At 39.6% G+C, this 18,339-nt stretch overlaps 1 protein-coding gene across 3 annotated transcripts in view; it reads right to left on the bottom strand.

Moving 5' to 3' along the window:
- The window catches only part of SYBU (syntabulin), a 94,858-nt gene that overhangs the window by 21,545 nt on the left and 54,974 nt on the right, over positions 1-18,339 (bottom strand). For all 3 annotated transcript variants that reach the window (XM_033934394.1, XM_033934392.1, XM_033934393.1), the window contains exon 5: positions 970-1,075. In XM_033934394.1, the coding sequence (XP_033790285.1) occupies positions 970-1,075 (106 nt within the window). The remainder of the gene's footprint in view (positions 1-969; positions 1,076-18,339) is intronic.

Below are 18,339 nucleotides of genomic sequence, written 5' to 3'. Positions count from 1 at the left end.
CAGAGTCTCTGACAAAGGCTCCAACCCCCATCCCCTGGCTCACTTAGGGATCGGTCTGTTATTTTAGCCTCAACATTCACTGCTATAGCACTAGTACTCAATCTCAGAGCCTTAATCTGTGTCCAAGGAAGCCAGGATGCACAGAGAACATTCTATTGCACCAATCCTAACTACAATTATCTACTGGAGATAGAGAATACTAGCAAGTTACGGGACTTATCACTTATTTGGCAATAATGTCATTCAAAGTCAGCGCTCTTTGCCTCCATTTGTTTGCTGGGTGAGACAACTCATTTGTCTGGGCTGTGGTAAGGGATATTATTCATAAATTATCATCCTAATGACAACCTATCAATGAGAACTGGATGTACCTTGTGTAGACATTCATACTGTCTATGGATAGTCTTATGAGCAGCTCTTACTACCACCTTAGTTTCTGAAAAAGCAAAAACATTTTGCCTTGGTGTGTTCATTAGCTCATAGTTAAAAGGGCTGGATAAGCTACAAGAATATTAACTTAAGGAACAGCTGTTCAAACGAGGGATCCATCATTATACAGACCACAACTCTGGCGAGGCCACTACATCTATACAAAAAACATCCTTGTTGTGTGAAGAAACAAGATTACACAGTCTGGCTTCCATGAGATTGTGTTTCTTTTATGATGATAATTTATTTTATTTAATTTATTTCTAGTATTTGTATACCACTTATAGCTTAAGTGGTTTACATTCAGGTACTCAAGCATTTTTCCATATCTGTCCCAGTGGGTTCACACTCTATCTAATGTACCTGGGGCAATAGGGGATTAAGTGACTTGCCCAGGATCACAAGAAGCAGGGTGAATTTGAAACCACAACCTCAGGGTGCTGAGGTTGTAGCTCTATCCACTGTGCCACACACTCCCCCATCCTTAAGGAGTTTAAAATTGGTGACAATACTGTTTTGAGCAGAGAATTCCTTGCTTACTTGCGAGAAAAGGAGGATCTCTTGCTTCCAGCTGCAGCAGACAGATGGACTTCAGGGGCAGAAATACTTCCCGTACTGCTTGATGAACTGAAATCAGCTTCGCTCCCTGAGAAGTAAACATGGGAGATTAATGCCACCAAACTTACAACACATAAATATGTGAGTTACAAAGGCAATAATTTGTCATGACATCCTCTTCAAACTGAACAAATAAAGGGATTCAAGACAAAGTTAGACAAGTTCCTGCTGAACAAGAACGTGCGCTGGTAGGGCTAGTCTCTGTTAGGGTGCTGGTCTTTGACCAGAGGACCGGCGCGTGAGCGGACTGCTGGGCATGATAGATCACTGGTCTGACCCAGCAGCGGCAATTCTTATGTTCTTAAGCTGGGATAAAACATGGCCTTAGCATGCTCTTATGTAGGTGTTTCCTATGCACAGGCCATTTTTACTACAGTCAGAAAATGGACAATTTTCAGTTTTATGGGGTTTAAAAAAAAAAAAAAATTCAATGGCTATGCAACTAAGGCCCACATTCTATAAATGGCGCTGTTGTCAGTGGCCACCTTAAAAGCAGCCGCCGATTGAGTGTCAATCATGCGACAGCGCCGTTTATAGAACTGCGGCTTCAGAAAAGGTAGGCCTACATTTCTGGCACCCACCTTTTATGTGAATTGTACCTACGGAGGTGCTTTATGACACCTAATTCCACTTCTGGCATTAGCCATGCCTACAGTGGCATTAGGTATTGTAATGTGCCTCCGTAGGTGCGATTACGGCACCATTTTTTAGGCACCAGTAGGTGCCTACATTTTTCTTTTAAATGCTTTTCTGTTTTAAACAGCATATTCAACTTAAGTTAGGCGCCAATAGGGAGCCATTTATAGAATCCGGGTCTAATTGTGCCATGAGCACATATCGCCAACTATTTTGCGCTAATCAGCATGTGGTAATGTAGATGCTCGGAATAGCACAGAAATGTCCAATCTCCATCCAAACAGCTTATTTATAAAGATAAGTTATCTAATAATATATGAATATTTAAAGAATATAACAAATGGATTTAAGGGGTGGTTTTGACCAATGAGATTTGTTATAATATACTTGAGACTATAATGAAATATGTCACATTCAAGTGTAGCCACTGAGGTCTTACCACGACTTAAAATACTGTGAGTTTGCATAAATCTGAATAAATCATTAAAAATATATTTGTATAAAGATTATACATTTGGGAGAATTTGCTGGAGGTTAAGAGCTGTTTAAAGTATTATATGATTAGTGTGAAGCATAATAACTTTTGAAACCTGAAAGTTATGGCACAAACACCTCTAAGGGAGAGAAGAGAAAGAAGTGCTTCTCTGACCTGAGGCAGATCTTACTTCTTCCCACACCTTAACAGATTATACTTTAAAACATTCTAAAAATCACATCAAATCATAAAACCACATTTATATTTCACAATAGATAAAACAATACATCGTAGGTTAATGAAAATATGTGTGTTTTAAGTTTCAGGGCAGGGCAGTTAAGAGCTGAATATTTTACTTATTGCAGATTGTTCATGCTTAGCACAAGCTCAGGATACTGTGGTAGCATGTTTGAGTTTTATAATGTTTTAAATTTATTTTTACTAATTATTATATTATTTCCAAGATAAAATCTTGTTACAGAAAAAGGAGGAAAGAGTACAATAATAACAAAAGAAAAAGCCAATTAGATTAATAGGAACAATGCTAACTCTCTCACATATCCAGTCCACAAATTAATACTGCCGCTTAAGTTGTAGGCTTGTGAAAATGTGAAAAATACAAAGCCGCGCTAACAGCTGTATGTAGAATCTCTATGGGCTTCGGGGCCATTACCGTGCGGATTTGTAGAAGAGGGGGTAAGTAAATAAATAATATGGAGCAAGGATAAATTTTTGGAAAACTAAAAAGAAAATCACTCCAAACAAAAACAAAGAGGAAAAAAAGGCTGCTGGCTTTGCTAAAATCTGTTATGGCACTGATCTAACTGCTAGGCCTAAGGCCATGGCAGCAATTTTCCCCTTCTTTAGAGCAATTCTTATGTTCTTAATAGGAGTGATAATTGATTACACATTTTTAAAGAAAATTTAACCAATATAAAAGTTCCCTAATTTTACCACATGAGATCTGAAAAGTAAAAAACTGCTGACACATTTTTTTGTATAGGCCGTGAGATATCTGGAAAAACCCAGTTATTACATTTCAAAAAGGAAACATCTCAAGAGAAGACAAATAACATTAGAATCCAGTTCCTATCTGGTTCCAAAACAAAGTTTGCAATCAATGTAGGAATTTTATATGTTTTTATTATGGATATTGTTTTGTTACCTGTTTTGAGTATGTTATAAATCAGAACCACCCCAAGGGCTATGCGAGTGCTGCACAGGGCATAATGGAGAATGAAACACAAAAACTGGTCTCCATCCACCGTCTCCCCTGCAGGGCTGTGGCAGAATGGGCAGAGTGGGGGGTGCTAGGAGATATATTGCATAGAGCGTGATTCCAGCTTAGGATGCTCCTGCTAAAAAATACTTCTAAATAAAATTAACTAGAGTGAGATCCCTTGTGACTTGGTTGAAACACTTACCTCCTCTTCTATTAAACTGCACTAGCAGTTTGTAGTGCAGAGGGCCGCGCTGAATAGCCTGCGCTGTTCCTGACGCTCATAGGAACTCTATGAGCGTTGGGAGCAGCGCAGGCCATTCAGCGCGGCTCACTGCGCTAGAAACTGCTAGTGCAGTTTAATAGAACAGGCCCTAAGTTCCACTCTGTGAACTTAAGGTGTATTGGGAACAAAGGGTGGTGTATAAGAGGATATGATCTTCCTCTTAGGCAAAGGAGGGGGGCAGCTGAGAGGATATCATGGCCAACCTGTCAAAAACACACCCCAAAAAAATCCAACAAAACTGCAGTAAAAAAAGTCAAACAACCAAAACAAAGGAGGATACTGCAGAAACAATGTGCAAGGTATATTGAAGAAAATTCAATGTAGCATTCCAAACAAATGAATGGTCCTCTTATGTGAGTACACTGGACTCAACAGAGTCCGTGTTGCGGAAAACACTCCTTTGTCAGGGATCCGGGATGTAGTTGTACATCAACTCAGAGAACCTATTAAAACAAATGTCCTCAGCAGGACGTGCGCTGCAGAAATCCAGCAAAGCTGCTACTCGAAAATGTCTAGGATAGTTGGGAAGGGAGACTTGTATGGAAAGCATCGCTGCCTTAATCAGTTGTCAGTGTGTATTTAAGCCAGGTGCCTGAAAGTTTTAAGTGGTCAGTTGTGTGCCTTGGTTGTTTTTTTTTTTTTTGTATAAACTGTTTATTCATATGAGCAAAAAAAGACACGCATGACCCAATACAAAACAAAGGTCAACCACCCAACAAGAGACCCTAGAAACCAGTGAGAGTCCAGGCCTGTGTTCTGATAGCCTGGATCCCTCCAGATCCAATCCCAAAAGCAACCCAACCCCCCATCCCAACCCAAGACCCCCCAACACCCCTCCCTCAACCCACTGGCAATACGGGGACTACTGGCTTCCGCAATCGATTGACCACCTGGCTTTTTATCATCGGGGGCAAAGTGTCCAAATAGGAGGCCCATACGGACAGAAAAAGCTTGCTCCGAGATCTAGAAAACCGGGCGGACATGGACTCCCAGACCATTAAAAGATGAAATTTATTGCGCCAATACCTTGTTTTAAGAGTCAATGCTGGATGCCACTTTGCTAAGCTCTTATTGCTCTCTTTCAATTCTGGTCATTTTTCAGTATAATATCTATAATTAGTTGTTTTACATCAACTACAGGAAACTTTTTTTTAGATACTTTCACAACATTTAAACTTTCACATTTAGGAATTAGGAAAGATTATGGAAAAGTGACTTTGTTTGACAAGTTATATAGGGGGCTGGATAGAGGATAAGGTCTAGCCTTTGGGTTAGTATTTTTTGTTGGATACATCTTCCACCTTTGGTATGGTGAGCTATGAAATCTTGCTCCGCTGTTTACAGTGTGGGATCCGCTCTGGCATGATTCTCTTCTTTTCTGATAAATTGTTTTATCAGGAAGTTGAGTCAATAGGTGTCAGGGTGATTATGCGTAACCTCAGGGGCTCTGCAAGAACCAGCCCCTACAATAATTTTTAATGTTTATATACACTCTTTGTGAACAATTCTTTCAGAGGAGATATTTATTAGAATCTATGTGGATGACATTCAATTGATTTTGCAAATGAAGGGCTCCATTCAAATCTCATGATGGCATGGATTTGAGTTGGCAACATTGGACTTCATATGCTTATTAGTGCAGGGGCACTCAGCCAGGTCCAAAAATAGGGCCTGTTTCCAGGCTATTCATATATATGAACTAAGAATAAGGACACTTTGAATAGCCAGTGTTAAAGAAAGAAATGATGCTCAGAATCATAGCACAAATGACTCAGAATCACAGTACAAGATGATGATGAATACACAGTCAAGTATGGGGGAAATAAATGGTCCATAACCTTCCACAGCAAGCAGGCAGAATGCCACCACATCACACCCAGTAGTGTCTAAATCATTATCATTCATAAAACATTCACACTGCCTTGATCTAGAGCAGTGGTCTCAAACTCAAACCCTTTGCAGGGCCACATTTTGGGTTTGTAGGTACTAGGAGGGCCTCAGAAAAAAATAGTTAATGTCTTATTAAAGAAATGACAATTTTGCATGAGGTAAAAACTCTTTATAGTTTATAAATCTTTCCTTTTGGCTGTCTTAATAATATTGTAATTTATAGCTAAAGAGACATATGATCAAGAAACTGTTTTATTTTAGTTTTGTGATTAAGATAAACATACCGAGGGCCTCAAAATAGTACCTGGCGGGCCGCATGTTGCCCCCCAGGCCACGTGTTTGAGACCACTGATCTAGAGGATGTGGTTGAAATAGACCTTTTCCTTAAATGAGGAAGAGAAGTGGTAGAACCAGATGGAGAAGGTTTGTAAAAAGTAACATGGTTGACGGGCAATCACAGCTGATTTCTGAAGACTATGCTATGGTAGACTTTTCTGGTTTTGTAGGAATTGTTTAAACAAAGTCAAAATTTCAGATGAAAGAGCACCTGATAAGAGTAGATGAAGTATCCATGGAAGGAGCTGAAGATTTCTGTAACTCCTGCGATATAGAATGGTCAGGATTTGAGGAATCAGAATCATCTGAAGAAGCAAAAATCCTTTGAAGTTGAGATGGTCTACGTCGTTTGGGATGAGGAGATAGCTTTCGATGTCTCAATGCCTAGATTTTAAGCTCGCTGGCAGTTTCGGCTTCATGTGGAGAGACTGATAAACGCTGAGATAGATGCAAGGAAGAAGAGTGTCTCTTATGCTTCAGTGTCAGGGGCGGAGAGAGAGAGAGAGCTGCTGGTATCCTGGGCAAACACAGATCCTTGGCACTGGAGTGGTCGACAGGTTGCTGTGTGGGAGGAGCTGGACATGACGTCGACAGGAGCTCTGATCAACACTGCAACTTGAGGAGATGAGCTGGAAATGAGTCTCTCCCTATTCCTATGCTCTGAGGTGTTAGGTTGTGAGGGAGAGTGTACCTGCTGTAGAAGTGACAAATGGTGTGTCTTGCAAGTAGCCTTCCAATGCACAGACAATATAGACTGTTTTGAAGAGGTAGATTGAGACTTACTGAGATAATCTTTCAATTTCATTTGTCAAATCTTTAAAGCTGTTGTATTTTTTTTTTTAATTATTTCTTTATTTCAATTTGTTATATACAAATTTTAGGTACATCGATACTATCAGGAAATTAACATAAAAAGTAAAAGAACTGATCTAGTCCACATAATTAGGGCTGTCTAGTACTGTTAACTGGGAAGAAAAAAAATTCTAGAAGGTAATTAATTATTTGATCGTCACAGGCAAAATAATATAGGCCTTATTTTAAATGTCATTTATTATCATCAACCTCAGGCATAATTTCTGAAACTTTCTCAAGTAATGGTTTGTCTTAAAAAATTCTCTGAGATGGATCTACAAATATGTATTTCTCATTTCCATAAGATATCAAACATTTACATGGAAATTTGAGGAAGAAACCCGCATCTATCACTAAAACCAAAGGCTTAAGTTTTAGGAACTGTTTCCTCCGAAATTGCGTCTGTCTGGCAACATCGGGAAATATTCTCAATTGCTGACCGTAGAACAAAGCCTGGGTTTTTTTTTTTTTTTCAAAATACAATTTTAGGATAGTTTGTTTTTCCAATTCTGTCTTAAATATTATCAATAATGTAGCTCATTTAGTTATTATTTCTTTTGAGGAGTCCAAAAATTGAGAAATATTAAGACTATCCAGGGAAACTAATTGCTCAATCTCTCCTTCAGCTGCAACTGCTTTGGAGCTCCTGGGGATGTAATAAATATTATCAGGTGAGAACAATTCCATCTGAGCATATTGTAAAACATCCCTCATATATATCCTCGGGAGCTCCAATGGAGCCAAATATTGAGAAATAGGAAAATTTAAGAACCTAAGATTTTTTGATCTCATAAAATTCTCCATTTTCTCCATTTGAACATGTACTAATATACTATCTTTTATATTGGATATAGCTGACTTTTGCAAATTAATAACAGATAAATCTAGTTTATCCAATTTTTTCCCAATCAATAATAATTGCATCTCATATTCATTTACTTTTACAGTTATATCAGAAGAAAATTGACATAGCTTAGTAACAGTACTCTGTAATGAAGTTTCAATTTGATTTATCACTAACCAAACATCTTGCAAAGTAACAGGTTTATCTTTAAAAGACAAATTTATGTTGGACTCCGATACCATAAAAATTTTTTTAGGTACATCAGAAGCAGAAAACCAGTGAGGGAGTCTGTGGGACCACTGGATGATCAAGGAGCAAAAGGGATGCTCAGGGAGGATAAGGCCATAGCAGAAAGACTGAATGAATTATTTGCTTCGGTCTTTATGGAAGAAGATGTAAGAGATCTACCTGAACTGGAAATGGTTTTCAAGGGTAATGATGTGGAGGAACTGAAAGAAATCTCGGTGAATCTGGAAGATGCACTAAGCCAAATTGACAAGTTAAAAAATGTTAAATTGCCAGGACTGAATGGTATACTGTACATCCCAGGGTATTAAAAGAACTCAAACATGAAATTGCTGAACTGCTGTTAGTGATCTGTAACCTGTCGCTAAAATTGTCTGTAGAACTTGAAGATTGGAGGGTGGCCAATGTTATGCCAAATTTTAAAAAGGGTTCCAGGGGAGATCTGGGAAATTATAGACAGGTAAGCCTCATTTCAGTGCCGGGCAAAATGGTAGAAAAAAAATATAAAAAATAAAATTGTGGAACACGTAGACAAACATGATTTAATGAGATGGAATCAGCATGGGTTCAGCCGAGGGTGATCTTGCCTCACAAATTTGCTTGACTTCTTTGAAGGTGTGAATAAACATGTGGATAAAGGTGAGCCGGTTGATATAGTATATCTAGATTTTCAGAAAGCCCTGAGAAAATTAAAGTGTTATGGGATAAGTAGCAAAGTTCAGTTGTGGATTAAGAATTGGTTATTGGATAGAAAACAGAGGGTGGGGTTAAATGGTAATTTTTCTCAATGGTGGAGAGTAAACAGTGGAGTGCCATAGAGATCTGTACTGGGACTGGTGCTATTTAACTTATCTACAAATGATCTGGAAATTGGAACGACGAGTGAGGTGATTAAATTTGCAGATGACACTAAACTGTTCAAAGTTTTTAAAACACATATGTATTGTGAAAAATTGCAGGCAGACTTCAGGAAATTGGAAGACTGGGCATCCAAGTGGCAGATGAAATTTAATGTGGACAAATGCAAAGTGATGCACATTGGGAAGAATAACCCAAATCAGAGTCCACCTTGGGGGTTAGTCCCCAAGAAAAGGATCTGGGTGTCATTGTAGACAATATGATGAAACCTTCTGCCCAATGTGCAGTGTCAGACAAAAAAACAAACAGGATGCTAGGAATTATTAAAAAAGGGATGGTTAACAAGACTAAGAATGCTATAATGCCCTGTATCGCTCCATGGTGCAACTTCATCTAGAGTATTGCATTCAATTCTGGTTCCCTTATATCAAGAAAGATATAGCAGCAGTAGAAAAGGTTCAAAGAAGAGCGACCAAGATGATAAAAGGGATGGAACTCCTCCCGTATGAGAAAAGACTAAAAAGGTTAGGGCTCGTCAACTTGGAAAAGAGAGCTGAGGGGAGATATGATTGAAGTCTACAAAATCCTGAGTGGAGTAGAACAAGTACAAGTGGATCGATTTTTCATTCCGTCAAAAATTACAAAGACTAGGGGATAATCGAAGTTACAGGGAAATATTTTTAAAACCAATAGGAGGAAATATTTTTTCACTCAGAGAATAGTTAAGCTCTGGAACACGTTGCCAAAGGTTGTGTAAGAGCGGATAGCATAATTGGTTTTAAAAAAGGTTTGGACAATTTCCTGGAGGAAAAGTCCATAGTCTGTTATTGAGAAAGACATGGGTGAAGCCACTGCTTGCCCTGGAATGTTGTTACTCCTTGGGTTTTGGCCAGGTACTACAGACCTGGATTGGCTACTATGAGAGCGGGCTTACTGGGCTTGATGGACCATTTGTCTGACCCAGTAAGGCTATTCTTATGTTCTTATCTTTTGAGTGCATAAATTGTACTGTTTAAATCCCGATTTTGTGTTGGACATTTTGAAAAGTAGCAACTCAAAGTCAAATTCCATTATCAGCTGGATATTGAAAATATAGAAATTCTCTGACTGGAAAACTAGATATGTGGATCAGACCACTACCGTGGAAACTTGAAAAACTGACAGGGGGGCATGGAATCATATGTCTTATACTGTAGTAAGCAGGAAGGCTGACGCAGGCTATAAGTGGTATATAAAATACTAAAATAAATAAATGTTCAAATCATATTTGAGAAGAAAAGAAATACAGTTACCAAAATCACAGGAAACATCTACAATTCTCCATATACAAAAAAAGACAAAGCTAAATGGCAACCGTGGCTACTGCATATATCCACGATCATTTTCTTCCACTATTGTCAACTTACATATCCACCCAACTATGTTATTTTTATTTATTTTAAAAATTTCTATACCCTTTTATTCCAAAACGGTTTACAATAAAATTACATACATAAAATATCGAAACAAGTCAGAACCCACCCCATCCCTTTCTAATACTCTGATCTGTCCTGACAGTTATGCTGCTCACAAACAGAATTATTAAAAGTGTAATATAAATCACCTCTACTTGTTATTTTGCTGAAACTCTGAAGTATAAAATGAATAAGGACCCATGTTCACAGATGATCTGTATGATGCCTGACAGCAGCAAAGAAAATTAAAGAGACAGGCATTCTCCTTGCCAGGTCTAAAGTGTCCCCCCTCCCCCAAGGGCCATGGGCACTTCATTTTAATAGAAATAATGTAAATAAACCTAAGTAAAAGATCTGGATTATTTCATAGCCCAGAAGGCCTACACAAGGAGCTACAGGAGCAGTCAAAGTATGTGGATGAGGCTATATAGCAATAATTCCCAAACCCGAACCTGAAGGTACGTCAGCCAAATGGGTTTTGAGGATATCCACAATGAATTTCATAAGAGAAATTTGTATACAATAGAGGCAGTGCATGCAAATTTCTCTTATCAATATTCATTGTGGATATCCTCAAAACCCAACTGGCTGGGGTGCCTCCAGACCACGTTTGGGATCCACTACTACATAGCTAATGCTGGGAAAGAAATAGGCTGATTTATCAAAATGTTTACCTAAGGTTCAGCAACCCTGACTTCAAGTTAAAAAAAAAAAAAAAAGTTTTCAATGTTTACAAATAATTTTCCTGTAAATGCTAGCTGCTAAAAGGAACTCCACCTACATCTTTTTCCTCAGACATGGAATCACTGTCTATCCTTAAGGGGGAAATTTCTATAGAAAAGCCCTGTGAGCTGGGTTTGGCTAAGTCTTCATGAAGGCCAGAATAAGAAAATACATCATTAAAATAAAAATATATACTTTAATGTTAGGTTTCCTTTTGATCTGTTTCCTGATGCCTTTAACTCTAGACTCTGGAGGTTTTGAACTGTTATTTATACTAACCATGCCATTTTCAGTTAATGAATGACACCAGTAACTTTGGACAGATCACAAAAGATTTTATATTTGCAAGAATGACATGTTACTTAAACAGTAGATACAACAAACTCTTAGGAAGACAGCTTATTACGTGCATGCACTGTGCTTTCACAAAGCTATTATAGCCCTTAGAACTGATGGTTTTAAACATTTATTTATCTTTTGTTTTGTGAAAATACCCTAATTATTTTACTTGTAATACTATCCAGCAGCAGGATGCTTCTAGTTAGAATTTCATTAAATTTTACTCAACCATGGAGCAAATAATTTAACAAAGAGAAGTGCAAAGTACTTAAGAAGGCCAGCAACTAGAGAACTGTTCTGAAAAAGCTATCATTATTTAAGGCATAATTTTCTGACTGCCCAATTTGATGTAAATCCACATGTACCCTTGGATGCTTCAAACAAATCTGGGCCTACCACCTTCCTACCTGCAAACACACTTTACTCTATACAACTTCACATGAACAACCAGAAACAAAAACATCTTCGCCTATCCTAAAATTACTGGCTGCAAATACAAATCCTACCTTGACAGAACCTTCAAGTTCCAAGCAGACAGACAACAATTCTGGCTGGGAAACTACATAAATAAAACCTAAAAACAGACCTACAACGCATTCCAAAAATCTATCAAAACCACTCTGTTTGACAAATTCATCACCTAAACAGACCTACGCTTTGGTCCCCTACAACCAAAAGCAATCTTCAGGCAATTCCTACCCCTCTCACTTTCCACCCCTCTTACTTTTCCCTCCACTACCCCCCCCTTCTTCTTTAACTTTCCCCTCATGCATCTGTAATTTGCCGAATGTCCAGCCTTCTTTCGATGTTGAACTGCCTAGAAGTCGTCTGACGTTGTTACGTAGGAATCTCTGGCGGCGTCTCCCTCACTCTCATCTGCTCGCGGCCATCTTGGCTGTGAAAATTATTTCAAGAAACTATTATAATAGCAATAATAATAATTTTATTTTTATATACCACCCTACCACATAGTTCTAGGTGGTTCACATACAATGCTAAAATTATACAATCAATTAATAAAAATACAATGTTCTAAAAACAATGCTAAAATTATACAATAGATAAATAATATACAATTTACTAAAATACAATAAATTGCTCAAGAATGTACAAGCTATAAGATCAATATGCAAATTTCCAATCGATATTCTGGAACATCAGTTTACATATTTATTGAATAAATCAGTTTTTAGTAGTTTCCTAAAGGACATATATGAGTGGGCCTGAGAAATAATAGTGCTTAGCCATAAATCCATTTTACCTGCCTGAAAACCAAGCAATTTATTGAAAAATCTCTTATAATGACAAGGCTTAATAGTCGGGAAAACAAATAAATATTGCCCTCGGTTAATTCTATTAGGTTTGTATCATTCAAAGCATAAAGACAAATGAATAGGAGCCATACCAAACAGTACTTTAAAACAGGTGCAACCAAACTTAAACAATACTCTAGCCTCAAAAGGCAACCAATGCAGTATGACGTTGAGTTGATGTTGACTCATGGCGACCCTATGTACAGTTTTCCTGAACTGTATTTGGACTTAGTCAGGTTGCTGATTGTTGATACCTGGGTGTCCATAACTGTTATTATATTTATCCATCCATTGTCAGTCTTCCTCTTTTGCACTGACCTTCAACTCTGCCAAGAGTTCTCTCTTCACAGGATGTGCTGGAAGTATAAAAAGTTTCCTCTTTTGCATTTATCTTCATCGTTGCCAAGAGGTCTCTCTTCACAGGATGTGCTAGAAGTATAAAAAGTCAAAGGTCTTATTATTTGAGTTTCAAAGGAAAGCTTACATTTGTTCTCCTCCAGTACCAACTGATTTGTTCTTTGGGCAGTCCACAGTATATGCAGTATTTTTTGCCAGATCCGTAAATCAAAAGGCATCAATTTTCTTCCTATCTTGCTTCTTCACTGCCCACCTTTCGTATCCATATGACAGTAATGAAAATACCATAGGTTGGATAAGCTGAATCTTTGCATGCAGAGCTAAGAGGGTAGTTTGAAAAGTTCAGTAAAAAACACAAAGTTAAACAAATATTTAAAAAATAAAAATAAAAACATTTATATTTCTCAGCATAATCTCCATTGCGGCCTGTACACATAGGGCTCCTTTTACAAAGGTGCGCTAGGGCCTTAACATGCGCAATAGCGCGCGTTAAATTCCAGAGCGAGCTAGCCACTACGAGGCGGTAGATTTTCGGCTACCACGCACTATAGCGCACGGTAATTTTGTGCATGCGCTAAAAACCCTAGCGCACCGTCGTTAAATTTTAAAAAATATTTAACTTGTTTTTTTTACTGAACTTTTCAAACCACCCTCGTACATCTCTGCACTTGGCTCTTTCCTAGGCCCTTCATAGCCATTCTGCAAGAGTAATATATTTTGGGATTTATTGACTGTTGCCGTTTCATATTATTGATCCAAACAGATTAAAGTTGTCTACTGTTCCTATTGATTCTCCATCCAGGATAAAAATCATAGATTTCACCAGATCGTTGTCTTCATGTTGAAGTGCAGGCTCATTTTGAAGCTATGTTCCTTGATCTTGATAAGTAGATGTTTCAATTTCAGTCAGTTAACGTGACAGCAGCATAGCGAAGGTTTTGAGTCTTTCACCAATTTCCACATCTCAGGTTTATTTGTTTACATTGCTCATTCATGCATGTAGTTATTCCAAGACAAAAAAAAAAAAACAGAGATGGAGTTAAGAGACTCAGGGTTACAACTGGCAAAGGAAAATTGGCCCAGGAAAGGGATCTTTGGCATGAGAAGAGAGAGGATCATGATGGACAGGAAGAGACAGTGACCAACCTTGCCTCAGACTGCATTTTTCTTCTCTGCCACTACATGCCATATATACACTTTGAATTCAGCAGCACTGGTGTCCCTCAGTTAAAAGTGTGAGTCTGACATAGGCAGCAGAAGAGGAGGATATGGCCTGAGAGACTCCTAATGTCAGCAAGTTTGGTGATGGCAGAAATCAGTGAAGGGTGAGGGGCAAAACTGCAAGGAGGAAAATAAAGAGAGAAAATACAGGGCATCAGTTGGCCTGGAGAGGATTGGTGGTGAGGACTGGAGATGAAGGTGTCGCAAAACCCCCAGGAAGATCCCACCATATAGAAGTGAGCTGCAGTCTCTTTCCTTACTTTTATGCTGACTTTTATCCTAGTCATAGCCTGATGCTGGAGGCTTTATCCTTGGTCCAGAAGAATCCTCAGTATTTGGTATTGTCTCTGTGACCAGGCAGAATACCAGATGCTCTTCCCTGACCTCATTTTTGAGGATCAGAGTGTCTTCTGTACTTGTGAATTGTTGTAAATTATGCTTTCTAATGGAACTGAACTCCTACCCTAGGGACCAAAGTAAAGTGCGCTCATTTTAAAGAGTGACTACATGCCAAATAATAAAGCCTAAAAATCACCACCACTCAACTCATTTATTCAGGCAATGGTGATTGTCTATGACAACCCCTGTCAAAAAGTACATGGTCTTCAGGTGGTGGGTGGTATCGTCACACAAAGTGCAAACCATGGGCTCTGATGAAATACCATATATATATATATACTTGAATATAAACCGATCCAAATATAAAACAAGGTGACCTTCCCCCCCCCTCCAAAAGGTCGACTCAAATATAAACCAAGATTAGAAATTTGGGTGATCCTGGTGAGCCAGTCCACAAAAACGGACACTCTTGTCATAAGTTTTAAGACATGTTTTTTTAACATTAAATATTTTTATTTGCGCAAAACCACACATTTACAATAAACAGCAGTTTAAACAGCATCTGTTTAAATATAGTTTCAAGTTTTTCCTACCCCTTATCCTCCCCCTCCAAGTTTGAACACATAACTTCTCGATGTAGCTTTTATAGTCATTAATACAAGATTTAAAATATTTCAAAACGGGATTCCTCATCAGAATTCCGAGACAGTGGAAATCAGCTTAGGAGGGTTTAAAAAAGGTTTGGATAATTTCCTAAAAGAAAGTCTTTTGTCATAGGGAGGTCGTCTCATCCTTTTTATTATTTTTTCACCATTCTCTGTACCTTTTCCAATTCTGCTATATCATTTTTCAGACGCAGCGACCATAATTGCACACAGCATCTGCTACTCGGGTAAGTGCCTCTAATTATCAAGCTGTAATGTTTATAACACTACTTTTAAAAGCAAAAGGTGTTTTTTGGTTTCAAAGCAAGAAGGCTATAAACGTGACAGCAAGAAGATCAGAGAGCTCACATTCCAACGTCGTTTCCCCCCCAGTGAGAGTTGTAAACTGAAAAAACAACATGAACATCTTCTCTCGCACCAAGCAGCATCATGGGGTAAAGACCTAGAACAATTGCTTTCGCCCACTACTTATGAGGAATTTAGGAAACGTCTGAAAGCACACCTGTTCTTAAAGTATCTAGACAACTGATCCTCTCTTCTCTCTCCCTTCTATAGCGATTAACTTGTTCTATTGATCACTCTCCTCAAAAATGGATTTCCTGTCCTATTAACCCTCTTTCTTCCTCCCCTCTTAAAGTCAATCAATTTGTACCTTTGCTTAATCTTTGTAAACCGCATAGAACTTCACGGTATTGCGGTATATAAGCTGTTATTGTTATTATTATATGTGAAACAGCACAAGTTCTGCACGTTGGAGGGACCTATGATAATACATTAACCCTCTAATTCTAGAAAGCTGTGTGCCCAAATTTCCAACTAGCATGCAAATTTGCACATGCAAAATTATAGAATAAGGTCAGTTGCACACATACCTTGATGAATGAATTAGCTGCTAATTGGCCTTAACAACTGATTTATTGGCTATAATTTGAGTTAATTGGCAGTTACATGCGCAGCTGCCCTTAGTCAATAATCTAGAAATTGCACATTCAAATTCCAGGACATGCAGCTCCAAGGGGGATGTGGACTAGAGAGTTGCACGGGGACAGAAATCCCACCCATCCCCGCCAGGATCCTCTCTGTCCCCACCCATCCCCGTCAGGATCCTCTCCGTCCCCACCCATCCCCGCAAGGAATTACCTCCATCCCCGCCCGTCCCCATAAAAAGCAGCAATTACTTCTGACAGGATCATCAATTCCAGAGTTTCTTTTGTGTTTACGCTGCTGTTATCCTTGTGGAATCTCTTTGGTGGAACCCTTTTTTTGTTTTCTGTTCAGGTAATTAACTTATAAACCCCCTCTTTTACTAAGCTGACGTGTCCATTATATTATATGGACGAACCCTGCTTCCAAAGCCTTCCATCCCCGTGGGAGTCCTGTTGGCTAGAGGGGGGTCCCCGTGGGAGTCCCGTGGGTTAGGGGGGGATTCCCGTGATCCCCGTTCCCGTGCAAACCTCTAATGTGAACCTGGATTTGGGAGGGGCATGTATGGATCAAGGACCCGTCAAGCAGTTGTTGTAAAATACCAGCATTTCTGGGCCTAACTGCTTACTGTTAGGCACAAGCATTTACACCAGCTATGCATTGAGCTAGTGTAAGAGCTTGTGCCTAAACTTAGGTTCATAAATGTAGACTTACGCTAGTATTCTAGAAAAGGCAGCTCCGTGCACAACTGCTCTTAAAGAATGTGCGCTTAGCGTGCACCATCCCAGCCCCTAACCTTTGGTCAGCAGTGTCCAACCTTGGTTCTCAAGAACCACAATACAGTCAGGTTTTCAGGACTTCCCTAATGAATATGCATGAGCTCTATTTGCATGCACTGCCTCCACTGTAAATGCAAACAGATCCTATTGAGGAAATCATAAAAGTCCAACTGGGTTGCAGCCTTCAAGGACCAAGGCTGCCCAGCCCTGACTTAAGTGTTTAAGCCTGAACTCTACTGCCACTCATATGTGATACAAGGGGCTCCATGACGGGGCTTGGACCAGTACAGCATATAACATCTCATTAAAAGTACACAGATATTCAAAATGTTTTACAAGCAAAAAAACAAACAAACCAGGATTGAGAACCTTATGACCCTAAAATGATGTTGGAAATAGCACCATAACAGAAGAGACAGATGGAAATGGAAGTCAAAACTAATCTGGCATAAATTTACATTAACACCACCACACACACTAATTAGTTTGAGATGATTCGGGTTCAGACAGTACAGAATGTTTCCTTCAAAAAGCTCCAGCTTGCGCTTCTGCTGAGACATGTTTATTTTAATCTTTCCGTGCATTGTGGTTTCATAATGGAGTATCCATGGAGACAGTGATTTTAATAAACTCATTGAATCTGTAGGTCTAGCGAGCAGATCTGCACAATGACATAGCAACAAGGGCACCTAAGGGTAACACACAGCAGTTGCTACTCTCCAAGGCCCTGCAATCAGCTGAAAACACAAAACTGGCTTTATGAATATACATCACCCTGGATCAGTGTGGCTACTACCATTAGCAATAGCCACAGCCACCTGAGTCTCCTCCCAACTACATAAATTATGAAGTCGTATAACAAAGCAAGCTGAGGATCCTTGGCAAGACTGAGGGCAGAAACAATATAAAGCCTCATTCTCTCCTTCCTCTTTCAGGTCATTAATGGATATATTAAACAACTAGTGTTAAAGCCTGTTACATTAACGGGTGCTAGAAAGCAGCCTCCTTTCCCTCTCCCCCTCCAGTTCCTCCCTATCTCTCCGTGGCCCCCTTCTGTCTCCCCTCCCCCAAGCAAAGCTGTCTGCCTCCCAACACACCCCTCCCCCCAAAGCAGCCTCCTTTCCCTCTCCAGTTCCTCCCTGACTGTCTCTCCGTGGCCCCCCTTCTGTCTTCCCCCCCAAGCAAAGCTGTCTGCCTCCCAGCACACCCCTCCTCCAAAGCAGCCCCCTTTCCCTCTCCCCCTCTAGTTCCTCCCTGATTGTCTCTCTGTGGCCCCTCCTTCTGTCTTCCCCCCCCCCCAAGCAAAGCTGTCTGGCTCTCAGCACACCCCTACTCCAAAGCAGTCCCCTTTCCCTCTCCCCCTCCAGTTCCTCCCTGACTGTGTCTCCGTGGCCCCCTTCTGTTTCCTCTCCCCCAAGCAAAGCTGTCTGCCTCCCAACATACCCCTCCCCCCAAAGCAGCCTCCTTTCCCTCTCCCCCTCCAGTTCCTCCATGCTATTACCTCGCGGAAAATTGCTTTGACAACCGAACGCGCAT

This window comes from Geotrypetes seraphini, chromosome 2 (genome assembly GCF_902459505.1).
Source record: "Geotrypetes seraphini chromosome 2, aGeoSer1.1, whole genome shotgun sequence".
Lineage (NCBI taxonomy): Eukaryota > Metazoa > Chordata > Amphibia > Gymnophiona > Dermophiidae > Geotrypetes > Geotrypetes seraphini.
Note: the sequence above shows the minus strand (reverse complement) of the source record. Positions and strands in the feature narration are given on the sequence as shown.